This window comes from Vigna unguiculata, unplaced genomic scaffold (genome assembly GCF_004118075.2).
Source record: "Vigna unguiculata cultivar IT97K-499-35 unplaced genomic scaffold, ASM411807v1 contig_336, whole genome shotgun sequence".
Classification (NCBI taxonomy): domain Eukaryota; kingdom Viridiplantae; phylum Streptophyta; class Magnoliopsida; order Fabales; family Fabaceae; genus Vigna; species Vigna unguiculata.
In genome coordinates this window covers 39,559-67,115 of record NW_021011044.1, presented here as the reverse complement: position 1 = coordinate 67,115, position 27,557 = coordinate 39,559, and the positions used below count along the sequence as shown (strand labels likewise).

General features: G+C 43.8%; 1 protein-coding gene and 1 pseudogene across 2 annotated transcripts; one reads left to right on the top strand and one right to left on the bottom strand.

Annotated features, from left to right (window-relative positions):
* Positions 1-346: 346 nt before the first annotated feature.
* LOC114171675 lies at positions 347-21,781 on the top strand (annotated as a pseudogene).
* LOC114171678 (bromodomain adjacent to zinc finger domain protein 1A-like) lies at positions 21,206-27,557 on the bottom strand. 2 transcript variants are annotated; one of them, XM_028056550.1, is made up of 2 exons: positions 24,962-27,557; positions 21,206-24,132 (listed from the first exon to the last, which is right to left on the bottom strand). In XM_028056550.1, exon 2 carries the CDS (start codon positions 23,350-23,352, stop codon positions 22,132-22,134), a length of 1,221 nt encoding a protein of 406 aa, XP_027912351.1. In that variant the 5' UTR covers positions 23,353-24,132; positions 24,962-27,557; the 3' UTR covers positions 21,206-22,131. The 2 variants fall into 2 exon arrangements, with proteins under 2 accessions (XP_027912351.1, XP_027912352.1); XM_028056551.1 differs by having other exon boundaries at positions 25,430-27,557.

The following is a 27,557-nucleotide window of genomic DNA, read 5'->3' as shown; positions in this document are numbered from 1 at the left end:
TACCACAATCACCACCACCACCACCACCATGAACTCCACCACGGTCACCACCACTACCACAACCACTACCACCACCACCACCACCACCACCAAAACCACCACAACACTTACCACCACAACTACAAAAACCACCCCCACCACAACGACAATCACCACAACCACCACAACGACAATCACCACAACCACCACTTCTACTAAAGCCACCACCACCACTTCCACTAAAGCCACCACCACCACAGCCAAAACCACCACCACGGCTACCACCACTACCACGTCCATCACCAGCACATCCACCAGCACCAGCACCAGCACCAGCACCACAGCCACGAACCCCACGACAACCCCCATGACCACCGTCACGACACCCATGTTGGCTACCACCACTACAACCACCACCACCACAACCACTATCACCACCACAACCACCACCATCACCACAACCACCGCCACAACCAGGACCACCAACCCCACCACCACACACTCCACGTCCACCACCACTACTAAACAACCACCACCACCACCACCACCACCATCGCTACCACAACCACTGTCATGGCCACCAGCACCAGCACCATCGCAACCACCACCACCACCACAACCACCATAATGACTACCATGGCCAAAACCACCACTACCACAACCACCACCACAACCACAACCACCACCACCACGGCTACCACCATCACCAGCACATCCACCAGCACCATCACCACCACAGCCACTAACCCTACAGGCACCACTACGACCACCGCGACGACCCCCATGTTGGCTACCATCACGACAACCACCACCACCACAACCACCGCCACCACCACAGCCACCACAATCACGACCACAACCACCGCCACCACCACCACCACCACTACCAACACCACCATAACCACCACAACCACTACCACCACCATAAACCCCACCACCACAGCCAACACCATCATAACCACCACAACCACCACAACCAGCACCACCACCACAACCAACGCCACCACCACCACCGCGATGGACACCACCACCATGACCACCAACACAACCGCCACCACGACCACCATCATCACAACCATCACCACAACCACCACAACCGCCACCCTAAACCATCATCCCCACCCCTACCACACCACGACCGCTATCACCACCACAACCACAACCAGCACCCCCACCATCACCACCACCACAACCATCACCACCACCACCACTACCTCCATTACGGCCAGCACCACCACCGCCACCACCAGGGCCACCAAGGCCACCACCACAACCACCACCACCACAACCACAAGCACCACCACCACCACCCCCACTATCACCACAACTACCAAAATCATCACCATGGTCACCACCACTACAACCACCACCACTACCATAACCACGAACACAATCACCGCCACCACCAACACCGCCACTACCACCACCACCACCACCACCACCACCACCACCAACCCCACCACCACCACCATCAACATCCATCACCACCATTAAGCAACCACGACAACCACCACCACCACCATGGCTACTACAACCACCGCCATGGCCACCACCACCACCACCGCCACAACCTCCACAACGACCACCATGGCCAATAACACCACCACCACAACCACAACCACCACCACAACCACCACCATGTCCCCCAACACGGCGCCCACCACTTTTACCACCACCATCACCACCACCACCATCACCACTACTACCACAACAACCTCGGCCACCACGACAACCCCCACCACGGCCACCACCACCACCACCATCACCACCGCTACCACAACCCACCACCACTACCACCACAGCCACTAACCCCACTACCACCGCCATGACCACCGCCACACCCTTACATTGGCTACCATCACTATAACCACCACCACCACAACCACCGCCATCACCACAACCAACACCATCACGACCCCCACCACCACTACCACGACAATCACCACCACCACTACCACCATCCCCTCGAACACCACCACCGCCACCATAAAAAATACCACTACAACCACGACAACCATCGCCACCACCACCACCACCATCAACACAGCCAATACCACGACAACCACCACAACCACCACCACCATATCCAATGCCAGCACCACCACCATTGCGATGGACACCACCACCATGACCACCACCAGAACCGCCACCACGAGCACCACCATCACCACAACCACCACGGCAACCACCGTAAACAATCATCCTCACCCCTACGGCACCAGGACCACCATCACCACTACTACCACAACCACCACCACCACACGACAACCACCAACACCACCACACCCACGGAAACCACCACCATGGACACCACCACTACCACCACGGCCACCACCACCACCCTAAACACTAAACAACAAACCCTAAATCCTAAACCCCAAACCCTAAACCCTAAGCACTAAACCTTAAACCCTAAAACCTAAACCTTAAACCTTAAACCCTAAACTATAAACCCTGAACCATAAACACTAAATAGTAAAGCTTAACCATACACTTCGTCAACCACCACCACCACCATCACCACCACTATCACAACCACCACCACGACACCACCGCCTACACGACCACCACTACCATCACCATCACCACCACCACCACCACCGCGCTCACAACCACCACCACCACAACCTCCATCACCACCACCACCACAACCACCCTCAACAACAAACCATACACCCTTGACCTTAAGTACTGACCATAAACCTTAAACCCTAAACTCTAAACGTTAAACCTTAAAACCTAAAACCTAAACTCTAAACATTAAACCGTAAACGCTAAACCGTAAACCCTAAACAATAAACAATAAACATTAAACCCTAACCGTACACCCTAACCGTAAACCCTAAACCAGAAACATGAAACCTTAAGCCATAAACCCTAAACCCTGAACTCTAAATCGTAAACTGTAAACCCTAAATCCTGACTCTTAAACCCTAAACCATACACCCTAAACCCTAAACCCAGAATCTTGAACCCTAAACTTCTTCTTACGAGACCAATCTGTAATCCGCCACCCCAACCACGATGACCAACACCACCACAACGGCCACCCCTACAGTAGCTACCACCACCACACCTACGGCCACCACCACCCCCACGACTACGACCCCCACCATCACAATAAGACCCACCATCACAACAAGACCCACCACCTCCACGACTACCACTACCACAACCACTACCACCACCACCACTACCACCACCACCATTACAACAACCACGACCACCATGGCCACCACCACCACGGCCACAACCACGACCACCATCACCACCGCTACCACAACCCACCACCACGACCACCATCACCACCGCTACCACAACCCACCACCACCACCGCTACACCCACAACTACCACCCCTACCATCACTTCCACCGCAACCACGACCTCCCCCACAACCACCATCATCACCACCACTACCACAATCACCACCACCACTACCACCACGAACTCCACCACGGCCACCAACACTACCACAACCACCACCACCACCACCACCACCACTACCACCACCACCACCACCAAAACCACCAAAACACTTAACACCACATCTACAAAAACCACCCCCACCACAACGACAATCACCACCACCACCACTTCCACTAAAGCCACCACCACCACAGCCAAAACCACCACCACCACCACCACCACCACGGCTACCACCACCACCACGTCCATCACCAGCACATCCACCAACACCCGCACCAGCACCAGCACCACAACCACCAACCCCACCACAACCACCATGACCACCGTCACGACACCCATCTTGGCTACCACCACTACAACCACCACCACCACAACCACTGTCACCACCACAACCACCACCATCACCACAACCACCGCCACCACCAGGACCACCAACCCCACCACCACAACGACCACCGTGGCCAACACCACCACCATCACAACCACAACCACCACCACAACCACCACCACGACCCCCACCACTTCCACCACCACCATCACCATCACCACCATCACCACCACTACCACAACCACCACTACCATTACAACCACCTCGACCACCACGACAACCCCCACCACGGCCACCACCACTACTACCATCACCACCGCTACCACAACCCACCACCACCACCGCAACCATGGCCACCCCTACCACCACGATCATCACCACCACTACCAATATCACCACCCACACCACCACGAACTCCGCCACGGCCACCACCACTACCATAACCATCAGCAGTGCCACCAGCTCCACCACCACCACCGCCACCACCACCACCACCACCATAACCACCACCAGTAGTAAGACCACCATAACACTAACCACCACAACTACAAAAACCACCACCACCACAACGACAATCACCATCACCACCACCACTTCCACCAAGGCCACCACCACTAATGAAGGATTATCTTGTTTCCTTTTAGAGTTATGAATATGGTGAAGTTGTTTAAGAAAGCTTTTTGAAAATTCCCACTGGACATTAAGATAGCATGCTATCTAGATGTGAAGGTTTATTTCTCAAGCTCATGAAAGGAAGAAGAGAGTTGGATTCAAGCTTAAACACACACGACAATAACAACACTAAAGAGCAAAATGAAAGAAGAAACAATAAAAATGGAAAGCATAGAAGATGAAGCATGGAAGAAGCACGCCACTCATAGGGGGGGATCTAAGCCAACCAAACCCTAAAGATGAGTGATGGTGCCGCCACTTGCAAGCAAGATAAGGCAAAGGTGAGTTCACTTCTAGGAAGGAGAGCTCACGAAAATTTAATGGTTGAAACACAATAGTTTAGAAACAAAATGATCAACCCTTTTACAAGACAAGGAGCACCCTTTAAATAGGAGTTCATAGGGGTCCTTTAGCAAATACAAAAACATGAAAAAGGATTAACTAGCAAACCCTAAACCTAATGTGAGAGTGAGTCTTGGCCAAGTGAAGGGAGATGATTGGTGGAGGCATTTCCATGAGGATTCTAGGCCAAAAGAGGAAAGAGACCAAGTGACCTTCTAAGGCATAAACCACAAAGGCAAAAGGAGACAAGGTACATGTCTACTTTTGCTTTTGCTTTATGCTTTTTGCTTTCCTCTCTCTTCCATTTCATCCAAGTGCTCCAATCACCAAGTGCCACCTAGCCATGCTCTACTTTCTCTTAATTACCTACAAAACAAGACAAACAAGGATTAGCATGTTGGTTTAAGTTAATCTAATCTTTGTCAAAGGTCAACTTTGGATCAAAGTCAACAAGTCAACCAAAATATGTCAACTAGAAACCAACTTAGGGAATTCAGACTAAAGTACTGCAAAACAAAGATAAAGGTGATGGAATAGAAGACTCCCCTCTAGACATGCTTCTAGTGATCCTTCTTGAGGGAGCTTCTAAGGAGGTGGTCACGCCTTCATCATCCTCCCCTTCTTGGAGAGAATTCGACCACGAATTCTTAAACCATTCTTTGGGGGAGGCCAACCCTTGATGGCCATCACTTTTTCTTGGTCCACATGGACCCCATGTTGATTTATTTTGAAACCTAGGAAGATCACATGATCCATCCCAAACATACATTTCTCCATGTTAGCATACAAAGATGCTTTCCTTAAGGTCTCTAACATACTCCTTAAATGATGCAAGTGGTCATCTTGAGACATACTATAAATGAGAATGTCATCAAAGTACACCACAACAAACTTCCATAAGAACTCTCTAAGAACATGGTGCATGAGTCTCATGAATGTACTAGGTGCATTAGTCAAGCCAAAAGGCATGACTAACCACTCATATAATCCAAACTTAGTCTTCAAAGAGGTTTTCCATTCATCACCTTCTTTGATTCTAATTTGATTGTACCCATTCTTCAAGTCTATTTTGGAAAATATGGTTGCACCATGTAACTCATCAATCAAATCATCTAATCTAGGAATAGGATGCCTATACTTGATGGTTATGTTGTTGATAGCCCTACAATCTATGCACATTCTCCATGTTCCATCCTTTTTAGGGACAAGAATCACGAGCATTGCACAAGGACTCATGCTATGTTGCACCCACCCCTTTTCTAACAACTCATTCACTTGTTTTTGAATTTCCTTAGCCTCCTCAGGACTAGTCCTATAGGCTGGCCTATTAGGCAAAGATGAGCCTTGTATGAAATCAATTTGGTGTTCTATACCTCTTACGGGTGGGAGACCCTTTGGAGGTTTTTGAAAAACATCTTTGAACTCATCTAAGACTAATGACAAGTCTAAGGGACATCTAGAGTGAGAGTTTTGGAAGGAGGGGGAAGATTCACTAGGATCAGCTAGGATGATGGGTTTTTGGGCAAGCATTACCTTCTTCACCCCTTTGAGGGTGATCATGCTCTTCTTGGACTCATTGCCATGCCCTTACGCCTTCTTTTGCGCCTTCTCTTTTTTTCTTTTCTTTATCATTTGCAATTGGTCCTCATTGACTTCTCTTGGTGAAAGAGGTAGTAATGTGATCCTTTTGCCTTGGAAGCTAAATGTAAATTTGTTGGCATGGCCATCATGAAAAGCTTTCCTATCAAATTGCCATGGCCTTCCTAATAAAATGTGGGTTGCTTCCATGGGCACTAAGTCACATAATACCTCATCTTTGTAGTTTCCAATGGAGAAGTTAATAAGGACTTGTTTGTCCACTTTAATCTCACCTTCCTCACTAAGCCAAGAAAGCTTATAGGGCTTGCCATGAGGGATGGTTTTCAAGCCAAGCTTGTCCACAACCCTTGTGCTAGCCATATTAACACAACTTCCACTATCAATTATGAGGGAGCAAGTTTTGTTGTTGATTTGGCACCTTGAGTGAAAAATATTTTCTCTTTGGTTTTCAAATTCTTTAGGCACTTGGCCTAGCATGCGCCTAACCACCAACAAACCTCCTTTATTAGGTTTGATTTCATCCTCACTTGAAGATTGGGAAGAAGTGTAGGAGGAAGAACTTTTAGGGGAGGGGGGAGAAGAATGTTCACTTTCAACCTCTCCTTTAGGGTTCAAGATCATGTTCCTCTTTGTTGGGCAATTTGAAGCAATGTGACCATAGCCCAAACACTTAAAACATTTGATGGAACTAGTTCTTGAACTTTGAGAAGAGTTTGCACTTTCATGGGAGGTTCTAGATGAATTAGTCCTAGGTGGGTGGTCTTTGGAAGGTGGTTTCTCATCCTTTCTTTCTTTTCCTTTCCAAGTTCTAGAATAGTATTCATTGTATGAAGTATTCCTCTTGGCCTCTTGTTTCTTTTTCAATTGACTTTCAACTTTTAAGGCCAAGTGTAAAATTTTGTCAAGAGTGGAATACTCATACAACTCAACTACATCTTGAACTTCTCTTCTAAGACCACTCACAAATCTAGCTACCTTTTCCTCTTCACTTTCAAATTGGAGTCCTACTTTGAGAAGCATGGACTCCATCATTTTAAAATATTCATTCACACACATAGACCCTTGTTGAAGCCTTTGGAGCTTCAAAAGAGTCTCCCTCCTATAGTAGGAAGGAACAAATCTAGCGCGCATCAAAGTCTTAATGTTCATCCAAGAGGCCGCGGGTGGCTCTTGGTTAATATTGTCCATACACAATTGATGCCACCATGTCATGGCATAATCTTCAAATTCTAAAACTACTAAATCTACTTGTTCTTGATCACCAACTAAATGAATGTTGAAGATTTGGTCCACTTTTTGCTCCCACTCTATGTAGAGGTTTGGGTCATTCTCCCCCTTGAACTTTGGAATCTTGATTGGTGGAGGTTGTCTTTGTGGGAGTTGATTGCGCCTTCCACCACCATCATAGTCGTGCTTTCTTCTTCTTCCACCATGGCTAGAGTCCTCGGAAGAGGACCTCCTCCTTCTCCTCTCATCTTCCCTAAGCTCAAGTCTTTGGATATGCTCTTGTAGGAAGATCTCACTTTGCCTCCTATCCGCCCTCAATTGGTCAAAAGTTTCTCTCCTACTCACTTCCATCTCACGTAAGATGTTGGCAAGGGTCATTTGTTCACTTTCTTGGGCCATAGGAGTCACCATAGGAGGGGAATAAGGTGAGACCGACTCCTCCTCTTCTTCTACCTCCAAGATTGGATCCATATTCATGTTCCTACACCAAATACTCACCAAAAACCGAGACAAGGAAGAGGTTAGCTAACAAAAAAATTCCAAACCCGAGACCAAGTGTGGTCTTCTCAAGCACCCAAGTGTTTTTGATCACACTCCCAAAGCACACAAGCAAGGCTAGCACTCAAAAACCTTCCAAACAAGTGAAAATACCTTTAAAGAGATGAAAACCTTTTCAAAGCTCAAACAAGTGGCTCGGCCACAACACTCTAGGAAGACAAGGAAAAGAAAACTACTAAGACAAAACAAAGATTACCTAAAGACAAGCAAGCAAAGCTCAAAAAACAAGAAAGTTTAACTTCTAAGGAAACTTGTTTTTAAAGACAAAACTTGAACAAGACTAAAGCAATGAAAAGCACTTTCAAAGACTCTATGGAAAGCATTTGAACAAGCCAAGATTATACCTCAAATTATGCATACACCAAGAAAGATCATAACCAAGAGCATGGAACTAATTTGCCAATATCACCCAAAATCCAAGTATAAAATTTGGTAGCATAACACCTAGTAAAAATGGCCAAATGGATTCACCAAGCAACACATTAGCTCTCAGCCAAACTGTTTTTGGTCATGAAAATAATTTTTCTTTTCAAAACTAGGTACTTAAGATGATGAGAAGGATATTTTAGGGTGTCTTGAACACTTAGTTCCCAAAAAAATTAGGTCAAAATCAATTTCAAGGAGCATACAACAACAAAAGGCATAGATCTCATGCAATAGCTCAAATACTTAGAAACAAGAACAAGAAAACTCGAAGAAGCATATGACAAGAGACTCAAGCATCCAAAGACATGTTATCCAACCACATTTAGGAGCAAAAGAGTCACAAAACCGAAGCCAAAATTGCCATAACATAACCTGAAAACGTTGTTTTTCGTATTCTCGGCAGCTCTGACCTTTGCTCACTCATTTGATCATAACTCTCTCCACAGACCTCCAAATGCGTTAATTCTTTTTTTGTTGGAAACTAGACTCATAGAGCTTTCTTTGGATATAAAGAACGTTACTTTTGGACCACTGAGCTAGCTGCAGTATTTTTTTCAAAAACGCACACGTTGCTGCCACCACTGTTTTTATGTGGACCATTCAAAGATAGCTACACAAGACAAGGTTAGAACATGAAAACACCATATTCAAGGACAACCAAAGCTCTAGATACCAAATGATGAAGGATTATCTTGTCTTCTTTTAAGATTATTGAATATGGTGTGAGTTGATTAAGAAAGCTAAGTGAAATCCCCACTGGACATTAAGATAGCAAGCTATCTAGATGTGAAGGTTCCTTTCACAAAGCTCAAGAGAAGAAGATGATGGATTGATTCAAAACAAAAAGGAAATGGAAAGCACATAAACCATAGAAAACCAAGAACAATTAAAGGAAGAAGAAAACATAAAATGGAAAGGAAAGAAATGGTAAAAATGTGAGAAGCACGCCACTACAAGGCTATGCTAGAAGCCATGGCAACCTTGAAGATGACTGGATGTGTGCCGCCACTTGCTATGCAAGATAAGGCTTAAAAGTATTCACTCCCTAGGGAGGAAACTCTCACAAATGGTTGAGACACAAGAGTGTTTTTACTTCAAAATGTTCAACCCTTTTACATGTCTAGGAGCACCCCTTATATAGAAGAGTTTAGGGGCCTCTAAGCAAATAAAAGATACCTAAGGATGTCTCTACAAAAACCTAGCCCTACCTTCTTGAAACTAGGTCAAATAAGGTTACAAAAATGAGAGACAAAAGAGCTAACTATGGTGTGTGCAAGGCTAATTTCGTTCTAGCACAAAAGGAGACCAAGAATGTGTCTCATATGTCTCTAGAAAGTGTTCATAGTGTGCTAAAAACAAAGGAGACCAAAGGTACATAGGTACACTTGCTTTATGCCTTTTTCTTTATGCTTTATGCCTTTGCTTTACTCTCTCCTCCACATCATTTATGCTCCCCATCACCATGCGCCACCTAGCATTGCTTTCTTACTCCTAATTAACCTACAAAACAAATAAACATAGATTAGCATGTTGGCTTAAGTCAAGTCAACTATAGTCAACAAGTCAAACCTAGTCAAAGGTCAACAAGTCAACTAAAGTTGATTCAACTAAGTCAACTTAGGGAATAAAAAATAACAAACACAAATGAAATGGATGAAGGATTAGTGAACTTCCTTTCTAAACATGCTTAGTCTTCTTAAGCATGTGCCTCCATCCTTGGTTGGGGTCAATCCTTCATCATCCTCCCCTTCTTGGAGAGAATTTGACCACAAATTCTTTAAGCCTTTGTGGATGGAACTTGACTTGATTTGGGGGAGGATTTGCATCTCCCTTTGAAGAGCTTTTGTTCCATCCTTTCTAAGGGTATTACCCCTAGCTTTGGTTAGGCCATCTTTATTTTCTAGACTACTCTTCCTCTCTTGCTTATGCTTTGGGCCTTCCTTTTTGGCTTGGGAAGAGAAGGAAGAGTGATGCACATCTTGCTTTGGAATAATTTTTTTGTAGGTAAGTAACACCTTGGTGAAAGCTTGCTCCTTTTCTTTTTCTTCTTTATCTTTTCTTATTATATTTCTATCCTTATTAACTTCTTGAGGTGATAGAGGTAGTAAAGTTGTATTTTTCCCATTTTTGAAGAAAATGTATTGGTTGGTATGGCCATCATGTAAAGTTTGTTTATCAAATTGCCATGGCCTACCTAGTAAGATATGTGTGACTTCCATGGGAACAATATCACATAGCACCTCATCTTTGTAGCTTCCTATAGAAAAGTTAATTAGGACTTGTTTATTGACATCTATTTCTCCTTCTTTACTTATCCAAGCAAGCTTGTAGGGCTTAGCATGAGGAATGGTCTCTAAGCTAAGCTTTTCCACCAACCTTGTGCTAGCTACATTGGTACTACTTCCTCCATCAATAATTAGAGAGCAAACCCATTTGTTAATTTTGCATCTAGATTGAAAAATGTTTTCTCTTTGAGTTGGCTCAAGCTCACTTTGATCTTGAACTATTATGCGCCTTAATAACATAGGGTCTTTCTCAAAAAATTTAGTTTTACTAGAAGAAGAAGATTCTTTTGAAAGAGAATGGGGAGATGAGTGTTCACTTTCAACATCATTACTCTTCTTTAAGATCATGGTGCTTTTGGTTGGGCAATTTAAAGCAATGTGATTATAACCCAAACATTTAAAACATTTAATGGAACTTGATCTTTGAGAAGTGGAATGGTGAATGTGATCACTTGGTGACTTACTTTTACTTGGTGGTTCTTGATGAGAGTTAGAAGGGAACTTACCATGTTTCATTTTATCCTTTCCCTTCCATGAGTGACTAAAGTAGTGGTTGGGTGAGTAACTCTTCCTTGCCCTTCTTTTTCTTTTCAATTGAATTTCAATCCCAAGGGCAAGTGTGAAAACATTTTCAAGAGTGGAGTACTCATACAACTCTAATTGGTCTTGTATGTCTCTCCTAAGACCACTCACAAATCTTTTTATTTTCTCTTTGTTAGTTTCTTTTATTTCAACCCTACGCATTTGAGACTCTAATTCTTTAAAGTACTCACTGACACTCATAGAACCTTGGTGAAGCCTTTGGAGCTTCAAAAGAAGTTCCTTCCTATAGGAGGGAGGAACAAATCTAGCGCGCATAAGAGATTTAATGTCCATCCAAGAAGCCGCTGGTGGCCCTTGGTCATAATTCTTACAAACTTTATGCCACCAAGTATTGGCATACTCTAAAAATCCTAAAACTACTAGATCAACTTGTGCTTGATCCTTTACATGGTTTTCATTGAAAATTTGATCAACTTTAGCTTCCCAATCAAGGAAGATTTTGGGATCACTTCCACCATAGAACTTAGGAATCTTTAGAGTTTGCTTCTCTTGTGATGGTTTGCGCCTAGAATGCCCTCTTTTCCTAGGCTCTCTTTCTTTCTCCCTAGCTTCAAGCCTTTGAATGTGCTCTTGGATTCTTAGGTCACTTTGATCCTTGTCTTTTCTCAATTGTTGAAAGGCCTCCTTCCTAGACAACTCCAAATCCCGAAGCAATCTCATCAATGTATTGTTTTTGTTTGGTGTAGGTGCATTTGATGAACTTGCCATGATTCCTACAACAAAAACACTCAAATCCGAGACAAAATAAATGGATTAGAGGTTAGACAACATGAAAACCGAGACCAAATCCAACCCAAATTGTAACCCAAGTGTTTAGATCACTCTCCCAAAGTAACAAGGCAAGGCTAGCACTCAAAATCCACCAAAGGAGTGAAGCAAACACTTCTAAAAACTTGTTCAAAACCTTTCAAATGCAAGACAAGTGATTCGGCCACAACATCCCAAGAGTTTCAAGAAAAGAAAACTACTAAGACACAACAAAGAACACCTAGTGACAAGCAAGAAAAGCACAAAAATAAGAAAGTTTAACTTCTAAGGAAATTTTGTTTTAAAGACAAAACTTGAACAAGACTAAAGCAATGAAAAACACTTTTAAAGACTCTATGGAAAGCATTTGAACAAGCCAAGATTATACCTCAAATTATGCATACACCAAGAAAGATCATAACCAAGTTAAAGCATGGAACTAATTTGCCAATATCACCCAAAATCCAATTATAAACTTTGGTAGCATAACATCTAGTAAAAATGGCCAAATGGATTCACCAAGCAACACATTAGCTCTTGGCCAAACTGTTTTTGGTCATGAAAATAATTTTTCTTTTCAAGACTAGGTACTTAAGATGATGAGAAGGATATTTTAGGGTGTCTTGAACACTTAGTTCCTTAAAAATTAGGTCAAAATCAATTTCAAGGAGCATGCTACAACAAAAGGCATAGATCTCATGCAATATCTCAAATACTTAGAAACAAGAATAAGAAAACTCAAAGAAGCATATGACATATGACTCAAGCAAAAGTTAGACACATTTAAAGACTCAACATGACATACACAAAGACAAAAACATGTAGCTATCATGCATTTAAACTCATGGATTTGAGGCTCAAAGAGTAAGCATCCAAAGACATGTTATCCAACCACATTTAGGAGTAAGAAGAGTAACAAAAACAATAGCCAAAACTGCCCAACATAACCTTAAAAACGTTGATCTCGGCAGCTCTGACCTTTGCTCACTATTTCAATCATAACTCTCTCCACAGAACTCCAAATGCATTGGTTCTTTTTTTGTTAAAAACTATACTCACAGAGCTTTCTTTTGACATCAAGAACGTAATTTTTGGACCACTGAGCAGGTGCAGTTTAATCTTTTAAAATCGTGAAGAGTTTCTGCCAGCATTGTTTTTATGTGGACCATTCAAAGATAGCTACACAAGACAAGGTTAGAACATGAAAACACCATATTCAAGGACAACCAAAGCTCTAGATACCAAATGATGAAGGATTATGTTGATTTCTTTTAAGATTATTGAATATGGTGTGAGTTGATTAAGAAAGCTAAGTGAAATCCCCACTGGACATTAAGATAGCAAGCTATCTAGATGTGAAGGTTCCTTTCACAAAGCTCATGAGAAGAAGATGATGGATTGATTCAAAATGAAAAGGAAATGGAAAACACATAAACCATAGAAAACCAAGAACAATTAAAGGAAGAAGAAAACATAAAATGGAAAGGAAGAAATGGTAAAAAATGTGAGAAGCACGCCACTACAAGGCTAGGCTAGAAGCCATGGCAACCTTGAAGATGAGTGGATGTGTGCCGCCACTTGCTATGCAAGATAAGGCTTAAAAGTATTCACTCCCAAGGGAGGAAACTCTCACAAATGGTTGAGACACAAGAGTGTTTTTACTTCAAAATGTTCAACCCTACACATTTGAGACTCTAATTCTTTAAAGTACTCACTCACACTCATAGGACCTTGGTGAAGCCTTTGGAGCTTCAAAAGAAGTTCCTTCCTATAGGAGGGAGGAACAAATCTAGCGCGCATAAGAGTTTTAATGTCCATCAAAGAAGCCGCGGGTGGCCCTTGGTCATAATTCTTACAAACTTTATGCCACCAAGTATTGGCATACTCCAAAAATCCTAAAACTACTAGATCAACTTGTGTTTGATCCTTTACATGATTTTCATTGAAAATTTGATCAACTTTAGCTTCCCAATCAAGGAAGACTTTGCGATCACTTCCTCCATAGAACTTAGGAATCTTTGGAGTTTGCTTCTCTTGTGATGGGTTGCGCCTAGAATGCCCTCTTTTCCTAGCCTCTCTTTCTTGCTCTTTAGCTTCAAGCCTTTGAATGTGCTCTTGGATTCTTAGGTCACTTTGCTCCTTGTCCTTTCTCAATTGTTCAAAGGCCTCATTCCTAGACAACTCCAAATCTCGAAGGAATCTCATTAATGTATAATTTTTTTTTGGTGTAGGTGCATTTGATGAACTTGCCATGATTCCTACAACAAAAACACTCAAATCCGAGACAAAATAAATGGATTAGGGGTTAGACAACATGAAAATCGAGACCAAATCCAACCCAAAATGCAACCCAAGTGTTTAGATCACACTCCCAAAGTAACAAGGCAAGGCTAGCACTCAAAATCCACCAAAGGAGTGAAGCAAACACTTTTAAAAACTTGTTCAAAACCTTCAAATGCAAGACAAGTGATTCGGCCACAACACCCCAAGAGTTTCAAGAAAAGAAAACTACTAAGACAAAACAAAGAACACCTAGTGACAAGCAAGAAAAGCACAAAAACAAGGAAAGCTAAACTCTAAGGAAAGAAAAATATTGGTGACAAAACTTTGAACAACACTAACATAAGAAAAGCAAATTTTTAAGACTCTATGGAAAGTACTTGACAAGCATCTTCAAGTCTTAAATCATGCATGCACCAAGAAAGATCATAACCAAGTTAAAGCATGGAACTAATTAGCCAATATCACCCAATTCTCAAGTATGAAAACTAGTAGCATAACACCTAGTGAAAAACACACTTTTAGTTCACCAAGGAGCAAGGTTGCTCTTGGTTTTTAGGCAAAAAATTGGTGCAAATTTTTCTTCTTTCACAACTAGTTTCATAAAATGGTAAGAAAGAGTTTTAGGTGGCTTGGACACTTAGTTCCTCAAGTTTTAGGCCAAAATCAATTTCATGGAGCATACATCAAGCAAGACATAAAGTGAAAGCAAGATTCAAATACTTGGAAAAACAAGAATAAGAAAACTTCAAGCTAACATATGACATATGACTCAAGCAAAAGTTAGGCACATTTAAAGACTCAAACATGTAGCTATCATGCATTTAAACTTTTGGAAATGAAGGTCAATGATTAAGCACACAAAGACATGTTATCCAACAACATTTAGGAGTAAGAAGAGTAACAAAACAGTAGCCAAAACTGTCCAACATAACCTGAAAAACGTTGATTCGCGGTGATCTCGGCAGCTCTGACCTTTGCTCACTATTTCAATCATAACTCTCTCCACAGAACTCCAAATGCATTGGTTCTTCTTTTGTTAAAAACTAGACTAACAGAGCTTTCTTTGGACATCAAGAACGTAATTTTTGGACCACCGAGCAGGTGCAGTTTAATCTTTTAAAATCGTGAACAGTTTCTGCCAGCATTGTTTTTATGTGAACCATTAAAAGATAGCTACACAAGACAAGGTTAGAACATGAAAACACCATATTCAAGGACAACCAAAGCTCTAGATACCAAATGATGAAGGATTATCTTGTTTCCTTTTAGAGTTATGAATATGGTGAAGTTGTTTAAGAAAGCTTTTTGAAAATTCCCACTGGACATTAAGATAGCATGCTATCTAGATGTGAAGGTTCATTTCTCAAGCTCATGAAAGGAAGAAGAGAGTTGGATTCAAGCTTAAACACATACGACAATAACAACACTAAAGAGCAAAATGAAAGAAGAAACAATAAAAATGGAAAGTATAGAAGATGAAGCATGGAAGAAGCACGCCACTCATAGGGGGGGATCTAAGCCAACCAAACCCTAGAGATGAGTGATGGTGCCGCCACTTGCAAGCAAGATAAGGCAAAGGTGAGTTCACTTCTAGGAAGGAGAGCTCACGAAAATTTAATGGTTGAAACACAATAGTTTAGAAACAAAATGATCAACCCTTTTACAAGACAAGGAGCACCCTTTAAATAGGAGTTCATAGGGGTCCTTTAGCAAATACAAAAACATGAAAAAGGATTAACTAGCAAACCCTAAACCTAATGTGAGAGTGAGTCTTGGCCAAGTGAAGGGAGATGATTGGTGGAGGCATTCCCATGAGGATTCTAGGCCAAAAGAGGAAAGAGACCAAGTGACCTTCTAAGGCATAAACCACAAAGGCAAAAGGAGACAAGGTACATGTCTACTTTTGCTTTTGCTTTATGCTTTTTGATTTCCTCTCTCTTCCATTTCATCCAAGTGCTCCAATCACCAAGTGCCACCTAGCCATGCTCTACTTTCTCTTAATTACCTACAAAACAAGACAAACAAGGATTAGCATGTTGGTTTAAGTTAATCTAATCTTTGTCAAAGGTCAACTTTGGATCAAAGTCAACAAGTCAACTAGAAACCAACTTAGGGAATTCAGACTAAAGTAATGCAAAACAAAGATAAAGGTGATGGAATAGAAGACTCCCCTCTAGACATGCTTCTAGTGATCCTTCTTGAGGGAGCTTCTAAGGAGGTGGTCACGCCTTCATCAACCACCACAACCAAAACCCCACCACCACCACCACCACGGCTACCACCACCACCACGTCCATCACCAGCACATCCATCAGCACCACCACCAGCACCACCACCACAGCCACCAACCTCACGACCATCACCACCACCACGACTACCACCACCATCACAACCACCACCACCACCACAACCACCACCATGGCCTACAACACCACCACCACAACCACTACCACAACCACAATGACCACCACGACCACCACCACGGCCACCACCCTGAACAATCATCGCCACCCCTACCACACCCTGACCACTATCACCACTACCACCATAACCATCACCCCCACCATCACCACCACCACATCCACCACTACCACGACCACCAGCTCCACTACGACCAGCACCAGAACCGCCACCACCAAGGCCACTAAGGCCATAACCACGACCACCATCACCACCGCTACCACAACCCACCACCACCACCACCACCACGACCACCATCACCACCGCTACCACAACCCACCACCACCACCGCTACACCCACGACTACCACCCCTACCATCACCTCCACCGCAACCACGACCTCCCCCACAACCACCATCATCACCACCAATACCACAATCACCACCACCACTACCACCACGAACTCCACCACGGCCACCACCACTACCACAACCACCACCACCACCTCCACCACCACCACTACCACCACCACCACCACCAAAACCACCACAACACTTACCACCACAACTACAAAAAGCACCCCCACCACAACGACAATCACCACCACCACTTCCACTAAAGCCACCACCACCACAACCAAAACCACCACCACCACCACCACCACAGCTACCACCACCACCACGTCCATCACCAGCACATCCACCAGCACCAGCACCAGCACCAGTACCACAGCCACCAACCCCACGACAACCACCATGACCACCGTCACGACACCCATGTTGGCTACCACCACTACAACCACCACCACCACAACCACTGTCACCACCACAACTACCACCATCACCACAACCCCCGCCACCACCAGGACCACCAACCCCACCACCAGAACGACCACCATGGCCAACACCACCACCACCACAACCACAACCACCACCACAACCACCACCACGACCCCCAACACGACCCCTACCACTTCCACCACCACCATCACCACCACCACCATCACCACCACTACCACAACCACCACTACCATTACAACCACCTCGGCCACCACGACAACCCCCACCACGGCCACCACCACCACCACCATCACCACCGCTACTACAACCCACCACCACCACCACTACACCCATGGCCACCAACCCTACCACCACCTCCACCGCAACCATGGCCACCCCCACCACCACGATCATCACCACCACTACCAATATCACCACCATTACCACCACGAACTCCGCCACGGCCACCACCACTACCATAACCATCACCAGCACCACCAGCTCCACCACCACCACCGCCACCACCACCACCACCACCGCCATAACCACCAGCAGTAGCAAGACCACCATAACCTAACCACCACAACTACAAAAACCACCACCACCACAACGACAATCACCATCACCACCACCACTTCTACCAAGGCCACCACCACCACGTCCATCACCAGCACATCCATCAGCACCACCACCAGCACCACCACCACAGCCACCAACCTCACGACCATCACCACCACCACGACTACCACCACCATCACAACCACCACCACCACCACAACCACCACCATGGCCAACAACACCACCACCACAACCACTACCACAACCACAACGACCACCACGACCACCACCACGGCTACCACCACCACCACGGCCATCACCAGGACATCCACCAGCACCAGCACCAGCACCACCACAGCCACCAACCCCACGACCACTACCACGACCACTGCCACGACACCCATGTCGGCTACCACCACCACAGCCACTACCACCACAACCACCACCACCACGATAACAATTGCTACGACCACCACCACCGGGATGGACACCACTATCTTGACCACCACCACAACTGCCACCACGACCACCACCATCACCACCATCACCACATCCACCACGGCCACCACCCTGAACAATCATCGCCACCCCTACCACACCCTGACCACTATCACCACCACCATAACCATCACCCCCACCATCACCGCCACCACATCCCCACTACCACGACCACCAGCTCCACTACGGCCAACATCAAAACCGCCACCACCAAGGCCACCAAGGCCATAACCACAACCACCACCACCACTACCACAAGCACCACCAACACCACCAACACCACCAAGGCCACATAGGCCACCGCCACAACCACCACCACCACAACCGCCAGCACGACCACCAGCATCACCACTACCACCACCACCACCATCCCCTCCACCACCACCCCCACCACCACCATCAACACAGCCAACACCACCACAACCACCACCACAACCACAAGCGATGGACACCACCACCATGACCACCGCCACAACTGCCACCACTACCATCACCATCACACCATCACCACAACCACCACGGCCATCAGCCTGAACAATCATCCTGACCCCTACGACACCACGACCACTATCACCACCATCACCATAACCACCACCGTAAACCATCACCACCACCACCTCCACTCTGACCAGCATCACAACCGCCACGACCAAGGCCACCAAGGCCACCACCACAACTACCACCACCTGAACTACAAGCACCACCACCTCCACCTCCACCATCATCACCTCAACTACAATAATCACAACCATGATCACCACCACTACGACCACCACCACTACCATAACCACCAACACAATCACCGCCACCACTACCAACACCGCCACTACCACCACAACCACCACCATAAACCCCACCACCACACCCTCCACATCCACTACCACCACAAAACCACCACGGCCACCACCACAACCACCATGGCTACCACAACCACTGCTTTGGCCACCACCACTACCACCACCACCACCACTACAACCACCATAACTAACACCACCACAACCACAACAACCACCACAACCACCAGCACCACCACTGCCACCACAACCAATGCCACCACTGCCACCGCGATGGACACCACAACAACTGCCACCTCGACCACCACCATCACCATGACCACCACCACAACCGCCACCATGACCACCACCATCACAACCATCACTACTGCAACCACAACCCCCACTATCACCACCACCACTACATCCACTACGGCCAGCACAACCACCGCCACCACCAAGGCCACGAAGGCCACCACCACAACCACCACCACCATAACTACAAGCAGCACCACCACCACACCATCACCACAACTACCATATTTACCACCACGGTCACCACAACTACGGCCACCACCACTACCATAACCACGAACACAATCACCGCCACCAGCACCAACAACGCCACTACCCCCACCACCACCACCACTAAACCCAGCACCACCACCACCACCACCACCACCATGGCTACCACAACCACCGCCATGGCCACCACCACCACAACCACAACCTCCACAACGACCACTATGGCCAACACCACCACCACAACCATAACCACCACCACCACCAAAACCACGACCCCCAACATGGCCTTCACTACTTCCACCACCACCACCACAATCACCACCACTACCACAACCACCACCATCACACCACCGCCTCCACGACTACAACTGCCACCACCACCATTACGACCACCACCACCCCCACTGCGGCCACCACCACCACCATCCTGGCCATCCCAACAACCACCACGACCACCACCACCACCCTCAACAACAAACCATATATCATAGACCTTAAGTAGTGACCATAAACCTTAAACCCTAAACTCTAAACCTTAAACCTTAAACCCTAAAACTCTAAACTCTAAGCATTAAACCGTAAACGCTAAACCCTAAACAATAAACACTAAACACTAAACCCTAACCGTAAACACTAAACTAGAAACCTGAAACCTTAAGCCATAAAGCCTAAACCCTAAACCATAAACCCTAAACCCTGAATCTTTAATGGTGAACCCTGAACCATAAACCCTAAACCATAAACCTTGAATCTTGAACCCTAAACTTGTTCTTACGAGACCAAACTGTAATCCATCACCCCAACCACGACCACCGCCACCACCACCACGGCCACCCCCACAACAGCCACCACCACCACACCCACGACCACCACCACCCCCACGACCAAGACCCCCACCATCACAACAAGACCCACCACTTCCACGGTTACAACCACCACAACCACTACCACCACTACCATTACAACCACCACAACCACCACTGCCACCCTCACCACGGCCACCACCACCACACCCATCACCACTGAATCCACAACCCACCACCACCCATCACTACCGATTGAATCTCGCAGAAAACGAGGGAAAACGCAGCAGATTGGTTCGTGTATGGTGTTTAGGCTCGAATCTCACTGGTTTCAGAAACCCTAAGAGGTAAAAACCTAATCTAGGGTTTGGGTGAGCTGATGAACGATGGGAGTGATCTCTACCGGAATTCTCATTCATCAAAGCTGAATTTTACAATGAAATGGTTTGCCCTTTATAAAAGAAGGCAACCGAAAAAATCAAAACAAGAACGCCGTCAAACATAACCCTAACGGCGAGAAGGGAAGCAAAGCGTGAATGAAAGAATGAAAACCCTATCATGGTTTGAACCCTAGCAGCTAAGGGTTGATACGGACTTTGGTGGCACAATTGAAGGAGGACCCTAACGAAGAATCTAACGACGCTTCAAGAGAAAACACGACTCAGATATGTGGCCCGCGTGATGCATGATGATGAAATGTGAAGATGTGCCACTGTTCAGAACCCTAACGGCATGCTCCCAACGAGTGAGATGTGGAAGACGTGTGAAGGTATGGGCCGTATGTTGGAAACACTGGCAGGCATATGAATTGGCTCGTGTCGTGTTGGTTGCAACAAGGATGTGGTGCTGAAATAAATTGGGCTGCTACGTGCAGGCCCAATTGACGCTGCTGTTGGAGTAAAGTTGTGGTCAGCGTGGTGGAGGACGGATCACTTGCAGCAACATAAGGCTATGGCCACGCGCAAGTAAGTTTGGGTCGCAGCTAAAAAACGGACGGATGCAGGCCCAATGTTGATATTGAAAGAATTGATTTGAGAAGTAATGCAGATTGGGCTTAAGCCCAATGTCACTTTAAAAGCTGAATCATGCGTGAATAATCATGGCTGGCCTGCAACACATCAAGGCTCAATCTCGACAGATTTTAAAGGCTGCATTTAACAAAATAACCCAATTAGACAAACTTTATTTAAATAAAATAAAAGAAATTATAAGAAATTAAAAATAATAGGCCTAGGGGTTGGCCCAATGCTATAAGCCTTATTGAGGTCACATCATCCCCTCCCCCTTGAAGAGGATCTGTCCTCAGATCTAGAGGGTTATTAAAGGCTCACAGCAACCAAAATAATAGTACCACCAGGATCAAAAACAAATATGCAATAGTCATCAAATAAAATTGAATTAAAATCATAAAGACCAAGCAGTAAAATTGGATGGAAAATTTGTGAAAATGGGCTTTTGAAGATTGCAAAAGATGTTATTAAGCCCATTTCACAAAAGGAATCTTTTACACTTTGACTAAGATAATTTTTGAAAAGAATTTTAATGTCAAAGTGTGTTTTGGCAAAACAAATTGAGGAGGATGAAATAAGAAAAGGAGATGAAGAACAAAAATTTTGAAAAGAAAAGAAAACAAAAGATTTAATGAAAAAGTGAGTAGAGTTTAAAGATGGGAAAACTCCCTTTGAAAATGGAATCTTCATGTAAGGAATTGGTGAAGAATTGATCACCAAATCCCTAACATAGAGTTCTTTTTGCTCTTTCGAAATGCACTTTAACTCTACCACTTGTGATTGTATTTCAAGATTACTCTCTTGTTTTATTTTCTCTCTTTCCTCTAGTTCTTTTCTTTCATTCTCTTCTTTTGCTTTTCTTAGACTCTCTTCTTTAGCCTTTTCTTCTTCCTCTCTTTTTTTCTTCTCATTTATCTCTCTTTTCTCTTGTTCTCTTTTAGCACAAAGCTTCTCTAATGCTTCGTTTTCTCTCTTTTCAAATTCTTGAAGCTTTTGATGTTTAGCTTGCTCTCTCTTATATTTTTCTCTCTTTCTTTGTTCACTCAAGAGCAAGTCTAAATTGTGCTTGAAATCTTTTTCTAGTCTAGAAAACTTATCAATGTTTTGGATGAATGCATCCCGAATGTCAATAAAGTCTTCTATCCTAACTTGTTGTGCTTTAGTGATCCTAAATGAAGGGGGTATGAAATGTTTCCACATGCATGTTTTTAATTCATAAAATGTATTGATGTATGATGTTCTCCCCTTTTTCACTAGATATTGCCTCTCTTGCCACCAATCTAATGCACGTCCTACAAATCTAGATGTAACATGCCTAAGAATATCTATATGACTATATTTACTAAACAAAGGTTGCACCAATTTTTCAGTATCCCACATCCAATCTTTAAATGATATTGGTCCTATATCTTCCCCAAAGAATGGAATGTCACTATGAATGGTATGATGCAACTCATGACTACTATGTCTACCTAAATGCACACTATTATGCCTATCTATATGCATACGGTTAGAAAAAGAAAAACTCATTTTGAAACACTTTTGACAAAACAATTTTTCACAAAGTTGATGAATTTCTAAAGAGAAAGTAGTGGAAAAGAATTCTAGAGATACTCCCAGGAAAGGGAGGTGAGTCACATGGACAAGCTTAGGAACCAAGCCTTTTCTAGCCAGAGATCTCTAAAATGCTTTCACAGAATTTCTCAATAAAAATACAAATGAAACAGATGGCGAAAAACAAATTGACAAAATGTGTGAAAAAAGTGAAAACTTAAAGACTAAAAGAAGGTCAACTAGGTGTAAAACAAATGGCACCTAGATATCACGGGGACCTAAAACAGAAATGGCAAACACACAAAACCTGGGCATTAAAACATAAAACAGAAAACATAAAGGCGAAAACTTAAACTAGACGAAAATCCTAAGTGAAAATTCAAGTGGCCTTTGGAACCCCTTGAACCTCACACTAAACGCTTAAACTATTACAAAAAAATGCTAAGGATGGGATTGCTCTAAAGCATTTTCCCACCTAAGCCAAATAAAGGAGAAAACTGAAATCTGAAAGAAAAAAAAATTTACAACCCAAAAGTCCATGATATCAAAACAGAAATAAGCTAAAAGAACTATGCTTCTTGTTGCAGTGTGCTAGCTATTGTTCCTCTCGGTTCAGTGTTGGACTTTATCCCAGCTCACACCTATGACTCTCTCGTGATGCACTCCTTTGAAGTCCCAACTCACTCCTTTTTCCTCTTGGTGGCCACTCAAACTGTTTGTCCTCACCACAGCTGCACTTTGCAGAAAAGGTATCACCTACAAGGCTACCAAAAACAGTGAGTGCAAGCCAAATGAACCAAGAACAAATGAGTAGTCAGCCATGTTTGAGAGTAAAAGCAGAAAACAATAAAAGTTCAAATTTGAGATAAGGACAACATCAAGTGATGGATATAATAGACAAACTCAAGGATAGCCAATAAAGACAAGCAAGAAAACAAGCTAACCAATAAAGAAGGCACACAAAAGGAACCTAAAGAATGTATCTAGAACAAGATGAACAAAACGAAAATCAAACAAAGACTCAAAACAAGTTGAATAAAAAACATAAGCAAATTGAAATTGAAAAGAGTAGTAGGCATGGTGTGAACTGTGGAGACAACTTGTATTTTACCAAAACAAACAAAGATGTTCAGATTCAAGTAAACTTTTGTTTATCTTCAGGCTCATTATATGCTTTTTGTTTTGCGCATATCATATTTTCTTTTTACTTACTTTTCTTCTCAGTTCTCAACATGTATGATCTCTTTTTGTCAAGCCACAAGGTCACAACAAATGTTAGGCTGCCACTTTCAATTCAATGAACTAATGCAGACTGGTGAACAATTGATTCAACTAAAAAAAAGACTTGGCCAGGACAGCTCATAACAGACCCTCAAAGATACAGACATAAATGTTCAGTCAAAGAAAACAATGAAGTATATTGGAAGCAACAAAGTAAAGCAGCAGCTGGAGTCAAGCAATTTGACAGTGCTAGATAATATCAACATGAAATAGTGCGGGATGAAGGCTTAAAATCTTATAAAACAGAATCAGCCAAAACTTAATGCACAATGCAGAATGCTGCAAGTTCAGGTTGAACTATTACATGTGTATATAACTGAACTAAGGCACATAAGCTGCGTCGAAACAGTAGAAGAAAAAAGAAGAACAACATTGGAGTAATTGGAATGGCCAGAAGCAATGAAAACAGAAACTGCAAATCAAGAAAAGATGAATCAACATTCAAGACAGACAACTAGGCTAACCACAAAAACAAGAAAATGTGATTAAGCAGACACACAAGTAAAGCAATTGCAATTTCCATTCAGATTCCAACGACCAAGCAATATGTCCAAAATATGGATATGATTCAATAGAATTGGGAGTAACAAAACCAAAAAGATTGCATCAAACACAGCTGACTGGCATACACTTTAGAATGTAAAAGATGTTAACACAGAATAGACTATCAACACTCAATTGATGTGAATGTCACAGAACAGGAAACTACTCAGTGAGGCTTTCGAAAAAAAAAACAACTGAAAGGGCTTATACAAAGCACCAAAAGCAGAACCTGAACAACAGTGCAGAAATTGATTCTGTGACAGAATGAAGGAGCCAACAGCAAGGTGAAACAACTTTAATGATTGTAATCTGAGAAAACAGAAACTGGAACTCAAAAATTACATGGCAGTGCTGAAACAAAAATCAGATGAATGTAGCAAGTGAATAAGCTGAGGCACCATATTTCATAAAGCACTTAAACACAACTGAGAATACCATCATGCTACACTGCCATCAGAGCAAGACTCAATCAAATATGAATATGAGCAAACTATGCACATTGAAAGTCCTGATTCAGAAGAGAAACAACCTCAACAGCAAAGAACAGTAATTAAATTGGTTGAATCATGATATCTAGGCTAATGACAAACAATAAAATTGTGATATAGCAAACCCACGACAGATGCAGATGCAATGATGAACAAGGAATAATCAAAATAAGTTTCCAGAAGAGAAATTGAACTTTGACAAAGAAACAACAACGAGAAGCAACTAGCATATACTCTGAAAATATTTGGAAACTGCATCAAAGGCAACTAACGGGTCAGGCACTGATTCAACAAAACATATTTCACAAGAGCACTGAAACAGCCTATGCAATCACCAACCAAAGCAAGAGTGTCCACACATAAATTCTGATGCGAATCAAATTAAAGTGTGATGGAATATTCATTATGTGCTAAGGAAGGAGCAATCCTTGGCCAACAATTTCAATTTCCAGAGCAAGAACAGAATCAAACAGCACATGGAAATCAACATTAAGACAACAATAGCTTGAAGAAAACATGAATCAGTGGCAATATGCACTGCAGATAGTTGCTAATGATCTATTAGCCAACTCAGAACTCTAGAACACTTTTAATAACAAAAACGAAGGATTAAAAAACAAAACAGAAATTGAATGAGATTCGAAATAGTGACACAGTTTAAGCACACATCTATGGAATCACTGACATACAAAACAACTAAACAAAACCTAAGACAAAAACACGAGAATATAAAATTCAAAGCTAGGTAATAAAAATTGAAATCAAACCTAATGGACATGCATTGAACGGCAGATTCAGAGAGCTAAACATTTCAACATCACAGTTATTGATTCAAGGCAATCTGAACAATAGTAATGAATCAATTTCAGCACGAAAACACATCACAGAGCACAAGATCAACACCAGAAAAACAAAAATGACTCAAACGAATATAGAACAAGACAAAATCGAACATATAAAGAGAAAAAAACAGTAGAGAGAGTGCTCGAATACTTAGCTTCGAAGACAACCGAGAATCGAGTGGCTCTGAATACCATTTGATGAGGCTCCTCCGTCGCGGTAGTCGCCGGAAACCTCTCCCAATCGGTGTTCTACCAATTCAATCTCGCAGAAAACGAGGGAAAACGCAGCGGATTGGTTCGTGTATGGTGTTTAGGCTCGAATCTCACTGGTTTCAGAAACCCTAAGAGGTAAAAACCTAATCTAGGGTTTGGGTGAGCTGATGAACGGTGGGAGTGATCTCTACCAGAATTCTCATTCATCAAAGCTGAATTTTACAATGAAATGGTTTGCCCTTTATAGAAGAAGGCAACCGAAAAAATCAAAACAAGAACGCCGTCAAACATAACCCTAACGCGAGAAGGGAAGCAAAGCGTGAATGAAAGAATGAAAACCCTATCATGGTTTGAACCCTAGCAGCTAAGGGTTGATACGGACTTTGGTGGCACAATTGAAGGAGGACCCTAACGAAGAATCTAACGACGTTTCAAGAGAAAACACGACTCAGATATGTGGCCCGCGTGATGCATGATGATGAAATGTGAAGATGTGCCACTGTTCAGAACCCTAACGGCATGCTCCCAACGAGAGAGATGTGGAAGACGCGTGAAGGTATGGGCCGTATGTTGGAAACACTGGCAGACATATGAATTGGCTCGTGTCGTGTTGGCTGCAACAAGGATGTGGTGCTGAAATAAATTGGGCTGCTACGTGCAGGCCCAATTGACGCTGCTGCTGGAGTAAAGTTGTGGTCAGCGTGGTGGAAGACAGATCACTTGCAGCAACATAAGGCTATGGCCACGCGCAAGTAAGTTTGGGTCGCAGCTGAAAAACGGACGGATGCAGGCCCAATGTTGATATTGAAAGCAT

What these genes read in the sequence shown, in the direction of transcription:
- LOC114171678 (XM_028056550.1), bottom strand. Translation starts at nt 23,352, where the DNA reads ATGAGTTTTTCTTTTTCTAACCGTATGCATATAGATAGGCATAATAGT.